Source organism: Sciurus carolinensis, chromosome 6 (assembly GCF_902686445.1).
Source record: "Sciurus carolinensis chromosome 6, mSciCar1.2, whole genome shotgun sequence".
In the NCBI taxonomy this organism is placed as follows: Eukaryota; Metazoa; Chordata; class Mammalia; order Rodentia; family Sciuridae; genus Sciurus; species Sciurus carolinensis.
In genome coordinates, this window is record NC_062218.1 from 137469599 (window position 1) to 137490367 (window position 20769).

Genomic DNA, 20769 nt, shown 5'->3' on the forward strand with positions numbered 1-20769 from the left:
ATACTATAATATGTGTGAACATAATTCGAAGTACTGAAAGTTAAACTTGAATGAATGAACAGATAGGTACTAGAATGGCCTTATCAGGTAAACTTAGAAAACAGCCCTCAAACCAGTTGACCTAAGAAGCTCTTATGGGGTAGCATTTTCTTAAAACCTTATAGTCCTCAGAATTTGTTTGTTCTCCTTTTCTTAAAATCACAATACTATGTGCAAATGATACTTCATTTCTTCAGTTTTTTTAATCTTCCAAAATTGAAATGGTCCTTATGATTTGAATTTCTTACCATGTTCTGTGCAATAGCTAATGTGATTATTATATTATAGGAATGCTTTACTCATCCCCGAGTGAAGCTGTTTAGTAAGCTGTTTAGGACTACTGTTCCCTGTGCTTCTCAGCCTCAGATGTTGGACTTGGCTTGTGCAATTTATGTGAAATAAGGGTTATTTCTACATAATTCTGTGAAGGGCTTTGTTCCTTAGAAAACTAGATTGTTCTTTATGGAGTAGGAGGAAAAAAAAGTCCTTTGTGCTTAAAAAGTATTATATGTTCTTTAAAATATAATAAAAGTTATTTTCACTCTTAAAATTTTACAGTGTATATATAACTTGTAATTATTCCTCAAAAGGGAGCTTTGCATCCCTTCCTCTCCCATATCTTATTAGTATCTGTTCCTCTGAAGTTTTTTTTAAATAACAATATCTGTAAATTAAATTTTGGTTTTATAAAATGTATAATATAGGAAACTTGATTAAGATTTTTGAAGTTCATGGCTTTGTTGAGAAGTGTCTTGGGCAACTCCTGGAGATAAAGCAGATAGTAGTGAGAGAAGAACCAGTTAAAAGTAATGAAGGATATAGATAACTTTCATGTCTCATTGCCCAACTTTAATCATTTTTGTAGGAATAGACTCTTGCCGGAGCACTGTTTGTATTCTTGTGTTCAGATGTTGAAAGCAATAAGAAAACAGATTCACTTATGAAAGTAGCATTGAGACTAGTCCTACCACTTATATTTTCAGCCAGAATTTTTAAAAAACCAGTAGGTTTTATAACCCACAAATCAGATTGTCATAAGCATTAGTGGAGATGTTGAAGGGTTGGAACTTTCATATGGTGCTGATGAAAATGTAAAATAACACACCTGCTGTGGTACACAGTTTCGCATGTCCTTGTAAAGTTAAATATAGAGTCACTTTAGGACCCACTAGTTGTACTTCTAGGTATATGCCCATGAGAAATGAAAATGTATGTCTACACAAAAACTTGTACTCAAATGTTCAGCTGGGTGCGGTTGGCACATGCCTTTAATCCCAGTGGCTCATTAGGCTGAGGCAGGAGGTCACAGGTTCAAAGCCAACTTCAGCATTGGCAAGGCACTAAGCAACTCAGTGAGACCTTGTCTCTAAATAAAATACAAAATAGGACCAGGGATGTGGCTCAGTGGTCAAATGTCCCTGAGTTCAATCCCCAGTACCCCCCCCCCCCAAAAACAAAAAAAAAACAAAAAAAACAAGTGTTTATAGCAGCATTATTATATTAACCAAAGAGTCATCCCAAATGGTCATCAACTAATAAATGAATAAATAAAATGTGGTATATCCATACAGTGGAATACTATTGAGCCATAAACGAGAGTGAAGTACTGAATCATACCATAATGAGAGTGGACCTTTTTAAAAAGATTATGTTAAGTTAAAGGAGCCAGACACATGTAAAGGTTAAACATATTGTATGATTCCATTTATATGTGATGTCTGATATAGGCAAGTTCATAAAGACAAAATGTGTAGATCAGTGATTCCCAGGATTTGGGGGCAGAGATGAGGAAAGAATGCTTGTGGGTATAGAGTATCTTTTGGGAATGATAAATATGTTCTAAAATTTATTATGGTGATGGTTGTACAACTCTGAGAATATACTTAATGCCATGGAATTGTGTACCTTAAAGAGTGAATTTTTGGCTTGTGAATTAAGTTTTAATTATAATTGTATGGATACCTTCCTCAAAATCATTTCACAGAGAAAATGCCATCTGATATTATAGGAAATCTGTTTCAGTATTTGGGTTCTGTGTAAGACCTAACTATATCATCTTATTTCCGAAATTTTATCAGGGATAAACTGGAGATTCCTAGTGGATTTCTAATAGCTAAAGTTAACTGGAAAAAATAAAATCAAACCTACTAGCTGCTATTTTCTGTTTTTTCATCCAGAATGAAGATGATAACCGAGCCAGTGAGAGCAAAAAACCCAAAACAGAGGACAAGAACTCATCAGGCCACAAGCCATCCAGCAACAGAGAGTATGTCTCCAAAACGCGTTGCATGCCAATATTGTCAATATGTTTATCATTTGGTATTGGGTACTTTCTGACATGTTCCTAGTGTTCCTTTTAGTGAGTGGATATCATACATGCGCACACATACGTATACTAAATAGTGGAAGCTTTTGCTTTTAACTATTAAAGATGGAAAGCATAAAGATTTGGTTATATTCTCCTCTCTCATTTTCATGGAGTAGGGATGAGTGTGGTTGAGTTAAATAAAGCTTTATCACTTTCTGGAAAGCTTACATACAACTTCTAAGAGACCAGTTGCTAACTTATGAGCATTCATCTGTTTGCTCATTCATTAAACCAGTATTCATTAAGTGCTTATTGTGTGGCAGGTCATGTTTTAAACACTGGGTATAGCTTGTTGGGGGTACAAAAAACAGGATGGGGAAAGAAAAACAAAACAGACAAGATGCCTACCCTCATAGAATTTACAGTCTCATTTTGTTCTGCAATAATCATATATTCCAGTAATCAGATGGGGAAAAACGAATTTGCCTTGGAAGCAGACAAAGAGAATGGAAAAATGCATCACCCCTGTGTTACTGTGTGGAGAAATGAGGACATTTGTTTTGTTTGGCAGGTCATCAAAGCAGAACACTGCAAAAGAAAAGGACTTGTTACCTTCACCTGCTGGGCCTGTTCCTTCAAAAGATCCCAAAACAGATCATGGCTCTCGGAAGAGGACTATTAGTCAGTCATCTTCCTTAAAGTCAAGCAATAATAGTAACAAGGAGAATAGTGGCAGCAGCAAAAACAGTTCCTCCGCATCAAAACAGAAGAAGACTGAAGGGAAGACTTCCAGTAGCTCCAAGGAGGTCAAGGTATGGTGTTGGGAGCTTGAGCCTTTTGAAAATCACTCTCATTGCTGCACCTTCTTCAAGGTGACAGCTATGTTTTGACATTTTTGTAAACATGTCATTAAATTTATAGAACTGTGCATTTCACTTTCAGTATCTCAGAGTGTTGATAAAGCGATTCAGTCATTTCAGACTATAAAAGCAGTAAGTCAGCTGACCACATGTGTACTAATTAAGATAGAAACCCATAATTGAAAAAAATTGGTTATGAATATTTTCAAAATAAGCACCATATGGTTCTAATGCTAAGATTAAATTCTTGTCTATAGTTTGCAATGGGCTTTAAATTTCTTGGAATTAGACTTTACAGCCAAATATGTTACATAAAGTGACAAAGCAACCAACTTGGCTCTTATTCATGAAATAGGAAAAACATATTTAGCTGAGCTAGCTCCAAAATTATTCCTAATATTTTTTCCTAACAGACTGATAATGTAGAGAAGTATTCTTCATGTTTGTGGGTGGGTATTTGGGTCATAGACACTTTTTCAAGGAAGTACCTTAACAGATTATCCCCCTCAGTCTGTTACCAGTTTTTTTGTATTGCTTTCTGTTTGTATTGATTTGCTGACCAGGAGCAAATTTCTGAAATTAGAGTATGTAAGACAAAATTAAGAAAATAAATAACGTAAATTTTTAAGAGATTAACTCAGTGGATTATTTGTGACTGTAAGTAAACAAAGGTTTGAGAGTTGAAAAATTAGACTGCTAAACACTATTAGTCATGCTTATTAAACTTCTTAAGTGTTTTAAGTTGAGGTAATTTGAATTACAAGCAACTTGTCTACTGATAAGCACAACAGGCAGGTTCTTCAACTGAACACCCTTCTTTTACAGTAGTTTGGAGAATTCTTATGCCCTGAGGACAGTAACTGTTTTGCAGGTTTTGAGACCTTTCTTAAATCTCCTATTACTTAAAGGAAAGAAAAAATTCATTAAGTGAACTCACCTGCTTATTTGGTTGCTGCTGTCTCAGGGATAAAAATCACTGTCTCTCTCCTATATGAAGGAAGTTCCTTCAGTAAGTTTCATTTTCTTAACAGCAGAAATTTGTCTTTTATTTTCTCCAATACTTAACTTACTGGGTAATTATAAAATGTTTTTGGATTAAATGCAGTCATTTGGTACTCCATTGTTTTTGACAAAAAATAGGCCCTTACAATTTTAGTTTCAGGCTCTTCTGGTACTTAATAGTTATTAAAGTTGTTACTGCGAGTTGGTCTTGAATAGTTACCAATTTAGCCAGTTAAATAAGTTAATTGAAGAAAAATATTTTCAGAAACCTTCAGTTTTCCTCATATAACTCTAAACTTAGGCACTTGTAGAACTATGTGTAAAACACAAAGTAAGCTGTTTTAGTATTGTTACAACTGCAACATTGTGTTTAAGAAGCCATTTCAGTCAGCCACACCTGCTTGTTAACCCAGGCTCAGGAGGCTGAGGCAGGAGGATCACAAGTTTGAGGACAGCCTCAGTAATTTAGCAAGACCCTGTCTCAAAATAAAAAGGACTGGGGATGTAGCTCAGTAGTGATCATCCCTGAGTTCAATCCCTAGTACTTCCAACAACAAAAAAGCCATTTCATAAACAACTTTAGCATTTTCTCAAATCTTAAGACTTTTATTTTCATTTCTTGCAGTAAATTATAATGGAATTTATAATTATAAATTACATGGAACTGAAAAAATTATTACATGGTTCTTTTTAAATAGATTTTAAGCACAAATAATAAAGTAATATATTACCTGGTTTTTCTACTGTTGAAACATTCCTTGTATTCATGGGTTAAACTACTAGTTAATAGTGTTTTATTATGGTATATTGCATATTCATTTTATTAGATATAGGACTGAATAGAAAAACATTTGGAAAGAGAAAGGAAAAGCCCTTGCATAAATAGAGATGTTGGAAGGAGACAGAATAGACATGTTGATAGAAATCAAAATAAAATGTAAGAAAAGTGACTAGGCTTTTGAAATCAGGCAAATCTGGGTTTTAAACTCAAATTCCAGATATGCCACTTAAAATATGCTTGATGCCTAGCATGTGTGAGGCCCAAGTTCATTCCCCAGCACCCCAAAATTATAGAAAAGGTTATTTGAACTTAGGCAAGTTACTCAGGCTTCTTAAAACTGTTTTTAAAAATTTCAGTCTAATGGCAGTACCTATTTCATGGGGTTTTTGAAGGATTAACAACTATACCATGTACTTAGTTACTTTGGTGTCTGGTAGGTAATAAACAGCTTAGTAAACATTATATTATTATTGCCATTTTTATTGACCAGTAATTACTAATGTATTTTGCCCTAAGAAGTACTGCAATTTTGATGTGAGGATTGTGTATTATGTTTTTAACAAGTTCCTTGCCCATTGCCTAGCACATGGTAGACTCTTAATAAATATGAGTATGAGTAATTTAGTTACATTTAGTGTGGACCATTCTGTTAAAAAAAATTTATAAAGTTTATAAAAGTTTTATAACAAGGAAATTAATTATCAAAGGCAATAGAATTTTGTTTCCATTTTAGCAGTGACTGAAAAAATACTCTTCACTTAATTTTTAATCTCAAAGTTCTCAACATAGTTATGTATTTTTCTGGTCAGGAAAAGGCTCCAAATAACTCCTCTAACTGTCCTCCATCTACACCGACTCCTGATACTTCTAAGCCTCGGAGAACAAAGCTCGCCTTTGATGACAGGTGAAATAAATAAGATTTGTTTAAATGCATTTGAGAAATCATTACAAGCTGGTCACAATGGCACATGTCTGTAATCCCAGTGACTCAGAAGTCTGAGGCAAGAGGATCACAGGTTCAAGGCCAGCCTGGCAACTTAGCAAGACCCTATCTCAGCATAAAATTAAAGAACTGGGGACGTAGCTCTGGTAGAGTACTTGCCTAGCATGTGTGAGCCCTTGGATTCAGTTCCTAGTACCACAGAAGAAAAGAAAACCATTCCAGTCAGCATGTAAGAAACTCATTTTAATTTCTGTCAGTGATCAGAGGATTAATATTTGTATGTGCTCCACAGAATATTCAGATTTTAACTTGAAAGGCACTCACTTTTCCAACTACTCCTCCTTCAACTTAACTCCATGACTCTCATGAGGAATGTAAATGATGTGCCTTCCGGTGGGTTATTACTGCTTCTACTATTACTATTTTTTTTTTTTTTTTTGGGTGTTGGGGATCGAACCCAGGGCCTTGTGCTTAAAGCACTCTGCTGACTGAACTATTTTCCCAGCCCCTACTATTACTATTTAAAATAGTTTTTCCCCCTAGAGAAGGAAGAGCAATGATGTTTTTTCCTGCATTTTGAGAAAAGGTTATTTCTCCTACCCACGTTGTATTTATTCTTAATCTTTTAAAACAACTTGAGGAAGTTAGTATTTAATACTAAGGAGTTTGATTTTTGATTTTTCTGAGTAGAAGATTTGCCATCAGTTGGCCAGAATGATTTATGTTCTTAACGTGGTATAAACATTTGTCAGGGGGGGAAAAAACCCAAACAGCCAGGTGTCATGTTGCATACCTGTAATCCCAGCAAGCTGGGAGGCTGAGGTAGGAGGATCACAAGTTCAAAGCCATCCTCAGCAATTTGCAAGACCCTGTCTCAAAATAAAAAATAACTGGGATGTGACTTAGTGGAATGCCCCTGGTTCAATAACTGGGATGTGACTCAGTGGTTAAATGCCCCTGGCTTCTATCCTCTGCACAGGAAAAAAAAAAAAAAAAAAAAGAAAATGTAAAAACAGAAACAAATGTTTAATGATAGCTTAATTTTTTAATGTGATGTGAAAATTAAGGGATACTAGAAACTAAAATAAACTAGTATTATCTTAATGAAAATATTTACCATTTTATTAAAATGAAAATGTGTATTACAGAAATTATTCAGCAGACCATTATCTACAAGAAGCAAAAAAGCTAAAGCACAATGCTGATGCATTGGTATGTAAATATTCTCCTTATATTTGTTTAATCAAATTAGCTTAAATCCCCATTTGTTGTTTGTACTTATAGTAGATCACCACTAACTACTTTAATTCTTTCTTTAGTCTGATAGGTTTGAAAAAGCAGTATACTATCTTGATGCTGTGGTGTCTTTCATTGAATGTGGGAATGCATTAGAGAAGAATGCTCAGGAATCCAAATCCCCATTCCCTATGTATTCAGACACAGTGGAGCTTATCAAGTAAGTGAAAGAATTTGCCACATGATTGGCAATATTATTTCTCTGGTCTGTGTAGGAAGAGACTGATATAACCATATAAACTGAAGAGACTGCTTAATCCTTTATTTTCTTGGGAAAGGAGAACTAGGTGTTTAAGTGGATGTTTAGGTTTGATTCTAATGCTTTGAGGACAAAGGAAGTCATAAGATCAAGGTGAAGGATTCTACTTGTTATTTTTATGTTATTTTAACGCACAGATACACTATGAAGCTAAAGAATTACTTGGCACCAGATGCTACAGCCGCAGATAAAAGACTAACAGTACTTTGGTAAGTGATGTGTGTTCCAGCCTGTCCTAATGACATGAAGTCCCTTGATAAATTGGACTATGTATGTCTTGAGAGTATTATCCTTGAATCAACCTTCCATTACCCTGTTACACATTGTTCTTAATGAGTCAAGCAGGAGATAACTCAGAATTCCTACTGAAAGATTTTAGTTGTTGTCAGTCTCTGATCTGTTGCCCTCTTGATAATAGTCTTGGTAGGGTGGAGTTGATATTGGAACCCTCCATTGACTTAAGTGGTCACTTTCCTGGGCTCTTCTTTTAATACCCTCTTCAGTTCTTTCACATATGTATTTCTCCTTAGAAGGATAAAGAATTTGATCTAAAGTTTGTTTTGTTCCAGCTAGGTATAATGGCATATGCCTATAATCCCAGCTGTTCAGGAGACTGAAGGAAAAGGATCTCAATTTTGAGGCCAGCCTAGGCAACTTAGTGAGACCCTATCTCTAAAAAGAAATTTAAAAGGCTAGGGGTTTATCTCAGTAGTAGAGCACCCTTGGGTTCAATTCCTAATACCATAAATAAGTAAGTGAGTAAAAAGTGGGTTAGTAAATTAATTTTGTTCCAGGGAGGCATTATCAGTTACTAGTTATGTACTGTAGTTGGTCCTTTGTTTAACACTGGGAATGCTGCTGTGAATAAATCTTACACAGTCCTATTCATCATGGAGTTTACAATTTAGTGTGAGGAGATAGAAATTAAATAATCAGGGGCTGGGGTTGTGGCTCAGTGGTAGAGCGCTTGCCTCTCACGTGTGAGGCACTGGGTTTGATCCTCAGCATGACATAAAAATAAAGGCTTTGTGTCCATCTATAACTACAAAAAAATTTTTTTAAAGTAAAAATAAAAAAAATCACACAAGATATGAATTAAATACTTTGAAAAGTACATGTAACTAAGCCAGGTATTATAGCACATGCTGTAATCCTACTCTGGAAGCTGAAGCAGGAGGGGGTCACAAATTTGAGGCCAGACTGGGCAACCTTTTGAGACTCGGTCACAAATTAAAAAGGAATGAGGGTGTAGCTCAGTGGTAGAGCACTTGCCTAGTATCACCCAAGAAAAAGAAAATAAGTAGAGGGTAGGGAGCAAGGCAGAGGTGGAACAAACAGGGAACTTTCAAGGACCAGTGAGAAGTAGGTATGACTGGATATGTAGGTGGGGATGGGTCATGCAGGGCCTTTATATAAGCAGTGTTAAGGTTTATGTGTTACTTCAGAGTTGTGTTTCCTAATTTTTATTTTTTAAATTTTAAATTATTTGTGGTGTGATTCTGCCCTTTAGTGATTTATTTTTTTAAATGCATGTGTTACTATGACATATTGGAGTCCTGAGTAAAGTTTTGGTTTTTTAATATCACCAACTAATGGGAGGCTAGAACTAAGCTTCTTAGCCATCTTCCTGTTCCTATGGTGTATACCACAATAAGAATACACCTTTTGGTTTTCCCTGTTTGACCTTATACCATAATCTCACATGAACTGGTCCTGTACTCTTGCACAGTGCAAAGGTTGGTTTTATAGATATGACCACAGTCTCTTATCCTGGTAAATAAGGAACTATTTTCCATTGGCTAGCCTGAGATGCCAATCTTTGCTGTACCTGAGGCTCTTTAAACTGAAGAAGGAAAATGCTCTGAAGTACTCAAAGACATTGACAGAGCACCTGAAGGTAAGTATACAAAAGAGAAGGAATCATTTTCTCAGAGACAAAATTTGTAGTTTCTCATTACTACCCCAGAAGTGCTCTCATATTTAGGTAAACACAGCAGGGGAGGATACACCGAGAATTCTCAAATATGTTTAAGGTTGCCTGGGAAAGTTTTTGTGACACACACGTATCTAGTTGTAGAATTTATGTAGCTATATGCAACAAGCCATATACTTTTTTTTTTTTTTTTTTTTGGTCCCCTTTGAAATGATCTTTTATCTTCAATACCATTCTTAGACTGTTAGTTTCCCAAAATATCTCGGTTTTTTTTTTTTTTTTTCAGTCCAGCATCATATATATCCTCCTAAAATCCTGATTTAGAGCTCCTCAGTAGCTTGCTGTTGCTTAGAAGGTCAAATCCATACTCCCTACCTTTGCCTACAAGACTCTCCAGGTCTCACTCTTATTCCTTATCTGAACCTCTACTTTAGGCAAGCTGTATGGGTTACATATATCTTCTTTTCATTGCACATAGTATGACTCATTTCCCTATTCCCTCACCCCTTCCCTTTATCCACCTGTTACTCATTCTTTCCTTGCCACTTCTATGAAATCTTCTAGAACATTCCAGCTCTCACCTAATACTTTCTTTCTCTTTTACATTTACACATTTTGGTGTCTTAAATGTATAAAGCTACTTAAGATCAACTTTATTAGTACTGTCCACTGTATTAGTACTTAATAAATAATGAATTTTTAAATATTTTTCTACAGAATTCTTATAATAATTCTCAAGCACCATCACCAGGCTTGGGGAGGTAGGTAAAATTTTATTATATAAAATATTACTTGTGAGAAGTTTATATATATAAATATGAAAATTGAAATTTTAATCTGTATGTGTGAATATATGTTGGGGATTGATTGAACCCAGGGCCTCACATATGCCAAGATACTCTATCACTGAGGTACAACCCTAGCCAAGTGTTTTCCAAGTCATTTTTCCCTCTTTTATGAGTTAAAAATATAAACATAATTATAGAATGATTATAGATGAGACTGTCCACCTGCAAACATCAGAGTTTTAAACATCTCAGCCCTTCGTACTGTGAATTTCAGTAGTTACTAGGGTTTATTAAAGTGGGCTTGACTTTACTCCCAGTCTTGGCATTGCCAAAATTTAGTGGCATGATTGTGGTTTTTCTTCCCTTGTCACATCATTCCCACCCCATCCACACCCAAAAGGTATAACAACACCATGAAAGATTTTTTTTATTTTTAATTTTTTCTATTCAGTTATTATGTTTCTGTGAATTGACATTGTCTTTTTCCTTATATATTTTTCTTTTTTTAATTAATTAATTTATTTTTTTAATTGTAAACAAATGGGATACATGTTGTTTCTCCTTATATATTTTTCTAACCAAATTTATAATGCTAAAAGTGCAGATAAATATGTAAACAAGCAAGTCCCTCCCCCCAACTTTTGTTTGGTTTTATTCTTTCAGTGTGTACATAGCTTGTACATTTTCACAAAATTTTGGTTTTCCTGAAATGAACCTGGAAGATTTCAGTATACTTGTTCACTAAGAAGTATTTACTTGGCAGAAAGCTTATGATGATTGCATTTGACTGAGAAGGCTGGACCTCTTTGTCAACTCTGAATAATTTGGATAAACTAGGAAAGTACCAGAAATTATGGCACACAAGAAAAGATGTTTTCACCTACTACTCTAGTTTATATGATTGTGAATTTTACCCATTCTTCTCCAAAACAATTTTTTTTTTTTTGGGGTGCTGGGGATTGAACCCAGGGCCTTGTGCACAAGCATTCTACCAACTGAGCTATCTCCCCAGACCCTCCAAAACAATTTTTAAAATATGTAGTTACATGCCTGAATAGATAGAAAGTGTGTTGAACCAGAGTAAGGGACTTTAGTTTCAAACATTTTGAACTGCTTAGTAGCAGTTGTGACTTTCTTCAGTTACTTCCCATTTCTTGTTCTGTTGCCATGTTAAAACAAATGATCCAGATAACATAATTCACAGTGGCCTTTGATACTTACTTGAAGAAATTGTACTTCTCTGGGAACCCCTAGTCTAAAAGAATCTTCAAATTTTAAAAGCTCTTGTGTAGGAAGAGCCAATTGTACATGGATTGCATAACTCTAACTTTGTCCATGTGAGCAAGCTTCCTGTTTCTCTGTGTGTAGCAAAGCCGTTGGGATGCCTTCCCCTGTTTCTCCAAAACTGTCGCCAGGCAATTCTGGAAATTATTCTTCTGGGGGCAGTAGTGCTTCAGCAAGTGGCTCTTCAGTGACTATTCCACAAAAGATCCACCAGATGGCAGCCAGCTATGTTCAGGTTACATCCAACTTCCTCTATGCCACTGAAATTTGGGACCAAGCTGAACAGCTTTCCAAAGAACAAAAAGGTGGGTAACATTCTGGGCAAACTTTAAGGGATGAAATTGTTAAAAGGAAATTTTATGATTTTGTTAAGTGTCTTGTGTGTACGTAGTTTAGGGTTAAGGATAATCATTTTGCTAATAATCTCCTGTGCTTAGCAGTCATACTAAATATAGCCAAATTTGGTTAAACATAAAACCTCTTGTGATACTGTTGATACAGCTAAACTAAACATAGCTCTTGGTCTAGGACAAATTGGCATCTGTTCTGGCACATTAAATGTAGTTCATACATTTAACAGAAGTAATAAAATGTATGTCCTTCCATGAGATGGTTAATAAATTTGTAAACATAGTATTACATATTGTACATCTGAGATGTTTAATATATAAGAAAATACATTCAAACTGGATTTTTGCATATATGGAAGATGAATGATAAGAGAGACTTAAATGGACAGATTTTTTTTTAAACATTTTGTAAGTTAAGTCATTTGAGACTCTGTACCTTAAAAGTTTATTATCTTCCAAACCAGGATCATTGAAAATTATGTAGTATTTAAAGACCTTAGAGAAAAATACTATATATTCACCTTCATATTTTAATAGATGTTGTTAGCAAATTTGTGTCTGTAACACCTATTCAGATAGGTCCTTTGCAGAGAAACACTTAAAAGAGCTAGTCAGTGTCCTTTTATTACAGAATACATTTAAATATTTATTGTATGAATAAGTATTAGATGAACATGAAAGATTCCTATCCCTAAAGAAAGATAATGGTGAGAGAAAAATAGAAGAACCCCAAAATTTAACGTAAAGTTGGATTTTTAAAAACCTAATTTGTTAAGGAATTAAATATCCTGGTCAGTTCTGACCAGGAAAGATTAGAGGGGTGAAATTCCTTCAAGTTACCTATTGTCCATTCTTCTCCCTGTTGCCAGTTTTCTATCCTTTTTCCTTTTTTTCTTCCTTTTTGCATGGCAGTTTTCAAACATATTGACTAAAGGAAAGAAAAATGGTACAATAAGCCTATGTTTTTTCAGCTTTAGTTTCAACATTTTGCTAGTTGTGTATATGAGCACTTATATATTTTCTCTCCCATAATTTTCTTCCCTGGAGTATTTTAAAGCAAATAGGCATATAATACAACATTTCATTGAAAATAACTTTGATTTGCATCCTTGAGTGGTAATGGTAAGATTGGTTGATTGATTGTAGTGCCGGGGACTAAACACAGGGGCACTGTATCAATGAGATGCCCAGCACTTTTGTTACTTTATTTTGAGACAGTGTCTTGCTAAGTTGCTGAGGCTGGCTTTGAAGTTGTGATCCTCCTGTTTTAGCTTCCTGAGTCTCTGGGATTGCAGGTGCATACCACCACACCTGGCAAGTGATGAGGACTTTTTCAAATATGACCACCATCTCTATCACAGTTAACAAACTTAAGAATAGGCTTTTGTATCATCTAATGCCTAGTCTACCATCAAATTTCCCCTATCATCTCAAAGATGCTCTTTTTTTTTTTTTTTTAAAAAAACAATTGGTTTTATTCCAGACAGGATCCAAGCAAGGTCTACATGTTTCATTACATTGATAAGTCTCTTAAGTATCTCAATATCCTCCACCTTTTTGTTTTTTTTTTTTTCCTTTGTTTTGGCCGTGCCATGATGGCATGACATGTTGAGGAGCAGTCAAGTCATCAAATATGTATTATTGTGGATTTGACAGATTACTTCCTCATGATGTCACTCAATTCCTTGATACTGATAAGTTATTTCTTGAGATCTGATTCAGGTTCAGTTTTGTGTTTGTTTTGGTTTTGGGGATGGAACCCAGAGCCTCATGCATGCTAGACAAGTACTCTACCACCGAGCTACATCCCCAGCCCTCAAGTTGTATTTTTTATTTTATTTTTTGCAGTGTTAGGGATCAAACCCAGGGCCTTTCCCATGCTAGGCAAGTGCTCTACCACTGAGCTATACCCTGGCCCCAAGTACCATGTTTTCGTAAGAATATTTTATAGCTGGTATTCTAGATTCCTATTGCATCATATTAAAAGGCATGTAATAGCTTTTTTAGTGGTACTAGGATTGGTCAGTAGATTATTCAAATGGTGTCAGCCTGATTAGTTTGATAGAAGATTCCCTATTGAACTTTAACTTATGCTTTCAACATCTGCTGATGATCATTGTATAGATTCATTATTCTATTAGGAAATAGAAAATTCATCAGGTGTTTTCTGACACACCTGCATTTATTAGCTGGGATTCTGTAAAGATGAGCAAGTGTTTGGTCACTTCTTATTTTATTTGAATAGCATAAGATCTTTAGTAAACCTTTTTATTCCCTGTATGTCTTAAAAACTCTTTTTAGGGTTTCAGTCCTATATTATTATACCTGCTTCCAACAAGAGTCAAATTTTAAGATACTGTCCTACCCTTACCCTTAAACACAGCCTTTATTTTCTCACACAGAATCTTTTTATTTCCATCCTTTAATATTTTAATCTATTACCTTAAAACATGAGATTTAATTTATTAGTGGTAGATGGCATGTGATTACAACAAAAAGGTTGAATACAGACTATCATAATTTTCTCACAGGAGCTATTATTGGAAACATACAAAGAATACCTTTTGGTGTCACTTCCTTCTTACACAAAAATGGCACATAGAGAATGTTTTGAATAATCAGATAGTACATTGTGTGTATGTGTGTGTGTGTGTAGTACTAAGTCTTCATTTTAATGCATAATATAGCAATTTATAATTGTCATCAGTGGTATTCTGTATATATGAATAACAATTCCTGATGCATTCTGTTTAAAATGTTGCATAACTGAGGAAACAGTATAACTGTTAAGAATATAGGATGATTTATTCTAAAATGTGGACTAATCATTTTTTTAGTGTGGGAGGGTGTGTTTTTTTGAATTCATGCGAATGCTGTTTTATAGTCTAGACTCAATTTTAAAGCAGTGATTCAAAGAATGTGCATTATTTAATGAATGTTTTTGGTTTTCTAGAATTCTTTGCTGAACTGGATAAAGTAATGGGCCCACTCATCTTTAATGCAAGCATCATGACAGATCTAGCTCGTTATACCCGGCAGGGACTGCACTGGCTTCGTCAGGATGCCAAGTTGATATCTTGAACTGAACACATTCTTGTTGCCTCTGATTTTCTCCACAACACTGTGTCACATCACGAAGGAAAACTGCCATTATACCCCTTAGTCAACACTAAGAATGAGGAATGGTTTTCTCCTCCTTGGTTCATGTGTTGTTTATAACCCAAAGCCATCATATCAATTGACCCCTTCAATATTCCCAATGTGAAAAATTATTTAAATACTTTTAAATCTGCAGCATATTGATAAGATGGTTTTAGTGATCTATAATAAGATTGAAATTCCAGTTGCAATTCGTAACTAATCAAGTGAAATTCTATTTATTTTAATTTTTTTAAGTTCCCAGACTGGGGCTTGTTTAAAACTTAGTTATTTCTGCCTATAAATTACTCTGTTGAATATTTAGCATAAACTTAATGTAGGTGTTTTTATTTATATATTTTGGGAGCTTTGTTACCTACTGTCTTTTTGTGGTAGCTCTTCTATGAGTAAGAGTTGGTTCATCTAAAATAGGAACATGTTCTTTCTATACCTACTACCTGATATTATTTCAAATCTTAACTACAATTTTATTGTAAAATTTATGCTTAGTATTAAGCATACCTTTCTACAACACAAAAAGTCACTTAAATATGAGAAGATGGCGTTCTATGTGGATGTAAAATGAAATGTGTCTGATTTGGTATGCATTATTTCAAAAACTGTGAATATGTTAATAACACTACAGCAATCACAAGGTGACTATAAATTGCATTTAATGCATTAAAAAAGAGCAGGCAAACTTTCTAGGAGAAGCATATCATATTGAAGGGTTTCATAAAAAGACAATCTTAAAACTTTTATGAATTTTATTAAAACCATGTATTCTTTTTTGTTGCTAATTCTTTGATACAATTGAAGCAGATTAAGTTATTCTTTAAAAGTATGATCCAACTCCTGAGGGTTTTTCTGCCTGTGTGTCTTTAATTGATAGTATTTGAAGGTTAAAATCTCTTTGCAGATTTTCCCCCCATACTAGATTGTGATGCTCTGAAGTGAGCATTGGTGACTGATGTGGGAATGGCCTACAGTTGTAGTGTGTGTGCTTTTGCTATACAAGTTATGGTTCTAATACCTGGTATAGAGATAATGAATTTCTCCTTTTTAAAGGCCCTCATCACTGATGTATGTTTCTGATAGGATCAGAAAATTTATACTAGAAAAGTGCCACCTAACTTGGTTCAACGTGAGCTCTCTTGGAAAGGGGAGGAGAGCTGAGATAGAGCTGAAGAAGCCAGCTCTGTAAGAATTGTATATCAATGTTCCTTTCCCTACAAGGTGCATATAGGAGTCAAGGATGAGAGATATACCCTCTATACTTTGTTTTTACTGCCCCTATCATGTCTGGTGTGCCTTAAATCTTACTTTTAAATGAAGACTCTATGAATTGTTTACAGATGAAGTTTTACACTAGGACCAGATTGTCCACACGTGGTTGGTCCTCTATAGTAATAATGTTGAATTCTTTCATTTTAAAACTTTCTTTAGGGACATAAAAAGATTAATTCAGAAAAGCTAATACTTTGGTACATGACTTAGTCTAACCAGTTGGGAATGCTGCTTCAAGAAATGTTTTGCCCTCCTTATTCCAAAAACAAATGTTCAAATTGGGGTTGGGGATGGGAAAGCTTGCCCTACTATTTGTAGATGATTGCTGAGGCTTGAAATGGGAAAGGGGAAAGAAGGAAATCTCCCAGTCCAGTGGTGCAGTGAATCCTCTATTTGGGTCTCCCTTACATTTATTTCTGAAGTTAGTGAACTTTCATTGTCCTGTGGCCTCATATTTATAGAGCTTCTTAACTGTTTTGTACCTCAAGTTATTTTTACATATCCCTGAAGATTGAGATTATGAATTATGTTGAATTTAACTTTTTCCCTTGGAAAAATTGCCTCTGGTACCTTTCTGATTTAATCTTAGTGTGTTCTAGGAATAGTTTTCCTTAAGGACAACTTCTTAGCCATTGTGATAGTTATTTAGTCAGAAATAACTGATGTTAATCAAGTATATGTATATTTTATCTTCCTCTGATTTCTCTGACTCTGATTCCTTAATTTGCAGTGATGTCTTAGAAGTGGAACAAGTATCCTCTGGGCTTTTTGACTTCAGCAACAACAGCCAGTGGGGCATCTCTTAAGTTCCAGTGCATTCTAGTCTCTTGTGTGTCCTGAAAGGCAGCAGGAGCATTTCTGGGGTCACACTGATGTTTTCTTAAAGTAGAGTTTCCTATGTGTTTTATGGTGCTGCTGTAAGATGTTCTCTCTTTAAAACTGTTAATTCTTGGAGAATGACTTGTTCAAGCTTTTCATGTGGAGGGTTTTTTCCCCACTAGTTGGTTAATGGGCAGTGGATCAAAGTCCGATCCTAAATAATTGAATTTTTAATGTCGTAGTCTGAGGAAACACCACTCCTCCTCCTCAGTCATCTCAAATGTTCTGTGTCATCTGCTCTAGCACATACTTTGGACTCCTTTACAGGTGATCATTCCTCCCTCCACAGTAGGTGAGGTGTCCTCAGTGTTTTCTAATCATTTAATACTGAATTTGACAAGCGGCTAAAAACAAACTTAGTCTGAGACTTTTGCTTAATATATAGTTATAGAAATAGCAACTATTTTGAAAATTACTCTTGACTGCTCTTTAAGACCACACCTGTAATGCCAGGAGGCAACAGCCTACACCATTGAACACTCTACAGGTGACCAACAGACTGGTTGTAGAGGATGAAGTTGTCACAGTAGCCTTGCCTGGGCTAGGCTGGGCTGTATCCCCTTCAGGTGATTCGAGCTTGCCCAACCCAGGGACCAGTCTGGCTGGAAAGCATCTAGCCCTTTCCTTGCTTCAGTGCCACCTTTTTCTAGGCAAGGAGCCAAGAAGTTACTTTATAAGCAGTGAATACTTCAGATAAATTTACAGCTATAGCTGCTGAAGAGCAGAGAAGATTGACCACCATTGATTTTAATTCTCCAATATAAAAGGAATTTAGAGTAATGTGTGCACGTGCCCATGCTTGCCTATGTTTCTGGGGAGCTCTTGCACTAGGCATCTGGGCTGCACTTTGAATGACACACTTGTGGCTTTAGTAGATTTCACTGTTTTTTAATTGTTGTTTGTTTCTTTTCATTAAAGGTTTTAATCAGCTAGATCAGACAGATCATTTTGTATTTAATGGCAGAAACTTTGGTACATTAACTTTTAATGAATGAGCTTGCATTGTGAAGCAAGAGCCTACAGAAGGCAGCTGTTGTCAGTGAAAGTTCTGGCTCCAGAGGCCAAGTACTTGGTGGTGTTTCTGAGCAGCCGGCAGTTGCTCCCATCAGTTATGTCTAGTGGTATAGAGGAGGGGCATGCTGTGCACTCTCCAGGTATGAGGGTATAACTTGGCTCTTAAAATTATGTACACATACACACTTTATATATATGTATGTATGTATGAAAACATGAAATTAGTTTGTCAAAAATGTGTGTGTTTAGTATTTTAGCTTAGTGCAACTATTTCCACATTATTTATTAAATTGATCTAAGACACTTTGTTGTTGACACCTTGAATATTAATGTTCAAGAGTGCAATGTGTATTCCTTTAGATTGTTAAAACTTAATTGCTATGATTTGTAGTAAATTAACTTTTAAAATATATTTCAGCCCTTCTGTAGTGTAATAGGGCTCTTACAGGGTGGGAAGAATTTTGATTTTCCAGTAGCTAATTAAACAAAATGACTTCATTATGTATCTTGATTTATAGGAGTTTCTGTGTGGGTCCCAGGAACATCTGGGGATGAATGTTTTAGGCAGATTATGATGATGCTTTAAAAAGGGGGAAAAAAAAAAAAAACAAAAACTAAGTAACTTGGTGAGCCAGGACATTTCAAGTCCATACAGACTCCTATAACTTATATTCCTTAGTTACGTGGAAACAGATTCCATTTCAACTTCATGTATCAATGTGTTGGAGAGGCAGGCTTTTTTATTTTTCCCCAATTATGTTGCACAACTGAGGTTGTTGTTCAATAAAATCAGTAGAAGTCGTTCAGTGGCTTGAAAATGCAGAGACAAGAGGCCAAATAAGTTGTGAGTAATGGAGAAATTAATTTAGCCTTCTAGATTCTGAAAACCAAGCTGCAAGTCACAGGCAGTAGGTTGTTGTAAGTTAATAAAGGAATGCTGGTCTACCTAGCTCCTATTCACATAAACCTGATGGTTAATTAAAAAGCACTTGCTACTTACTGGGCGTGGTGGCCTGTGCCTGGAATCCCAGTGGCTCAGGAGGCTGACATAAGAGAATTGTGAGTTCATAGCCAGCCTCAGCCAAAGTGAGGTGCTAAGCAACTCAGTGAGACCCTGTCTCTAAATCAAATACAAAATAGGGCTGGGGATTTGGCTTAGTGGTTCTAAGTGTCCCTGAGTTAAATCCCCGGCACACCACCACTAAAAGAAAAAAAGAAAAGCACTTGCTGTCTCCCACAAAGGGAGTAGAAATAGCTAAGTCTCTTCTTTTAATGAAATTTGGTCACAGAGTAAAACATTCTGCTAGGTCTCAACCAAGTAAGTAATGTAGGTGTTTAAGCATCATAAAATAGCAGCCTGAGTAGTCTTGTAAAGAAATTGGTTTTCAGGAATGTCATCATGGGCCTCTCCTTGCCACCATTGCTCAGCTAAGCATAAATGACCATTCTTTAAAGCAAAACCAAGAAAAGCTCTCCAAAATGAGCAGGGGAACACTCCCACCCAGAAATTCTAGTGATATTTGTTTTTTACTTTTTTTCTACTTCCATGTGGTTTCTTTTCAGCTTTTAACCATTGGAATTTTCTACCTGCTATGTTCCTATCTGGAAAATACCAATTTGAAAATGCTGCCTTTCAAACCAATGCCATAAGTATCCATATTGTTGAGTTTGTTGTTGCTGTTCAAGAAGTGTCCCCATTTGACAACTTTATGCACACATCTGGCAAATCATCGACATGAGCATTCAACAGTACTGGGGTGGGGGTGGGGTGGGGGCAAGGGCTCACCAACAGAGCTGGCCCTGTTGGCAGTGCCTGGGAAGGCACCACCTGTGAGGGCCAGATATGGGGTTGTTGGTAAGCACAGTTAGGGAAATTTCTACATAGCCTCCGTTTTGAATGATTTTAGAAATTTTGTATATGGAGGATGGAAATGCTTATATATTTATTGAAATCCTTTATCTTATTTGAAATTAAAATTATTTGGTAAATAACGGTTTGATATTTGGGGAGGGTTTTGAAGGGGAGGTAATGTCCGTTGATAAATTACAAGCCTGTTAATTCTGCAGAAAGGTACTGTTAGTGACTAATAGGATGCCTTTGTTTTGTACATGATCCAAATCGTTGTTTTACATTTCTTTTATCCAAAATATTTAGGCATCTGACATTTTCAACCAAAATTTCAATTATATACTGTGATTTTTATTTGTTGCAATACATTAAAATTTCAGAGGTACTTTGGAGCTCAAAGCTTGGATTTCTAAGTCAGTATGTGCATTTCACATAATAAAGCTGTTAATGGTGAGCAAAGTATTATATACTAACTAGATTTTTCCACATCTGTATAGTATATTATATGTATTTTGTGGTATTGAGATTATAGAAAGTTTAGAGTGTCAAACATGCGTTTAATGTGTATTTTTAAACAAATTTATGGCAATTAAAATATTTGGAGACAAGGGTATCACATTTCAATTTGTAAAAATCTTTTTAACTGTGTCATTAAGATGCTTTGTATAATGCCAAACCATAGCTGGAGAAACTAAGTTTAATAAATATCAAATAGATTTTCTGTATTAAAGTTTATAAACACTGTGCACTTTAGACTTT

The 20769-nt window shown here is 35.4% G+C and overlaps 1 protein-coding gene across 3 annotated transcripts in view; it reads left to right on the forward strand.

The window, feature by feature from the left end:
* Aff4 (ALF transcription elongation factor 4) overlaps positions 1-20756 on the forward strand; it is an 82505-nt gene extending 61749 nt beyond the window's left edge. For all 3 annotated transcript variants that reach the window (XM_047555038.1, XM_047555037.1, XM_047555039.1), the window contains 10 exons: positions 2217-2305; positions 2919-3159; positions 5800-5894; positions 7082-7145; positions 7253-7389; positions 7626-7697; positions 9292-9385; positions 10139-10182; positions 11578-11798; positions 14797-20756. In XM_047555038.1, coding sequence (XP_047410994.1) covers positions 2217-2305; positions 2919-3159; positions 5800-5894; positions 7082-7145; positions 7253-7389; positions 7626-7697; positions 9292-9385; positions 10139-10182; positions 11578-11798; positions 14797-14924 — 1185 coding nt within the window. In that variant the 3' untranslated portion in view covers positions 14925-20756. The remainder of the gene's footprint in view (positions 1-2216; positions 2306-2918; positions 3160-5799; positions 5895-7081; positions 7146-7252; positions 7390-7625; positions 7698-9291; positions 9386-10138; positions 10183-11577; positions 11799-14796) is intronic.
* Positions 20757-20769: the final 13 nt, after the last annotated feature.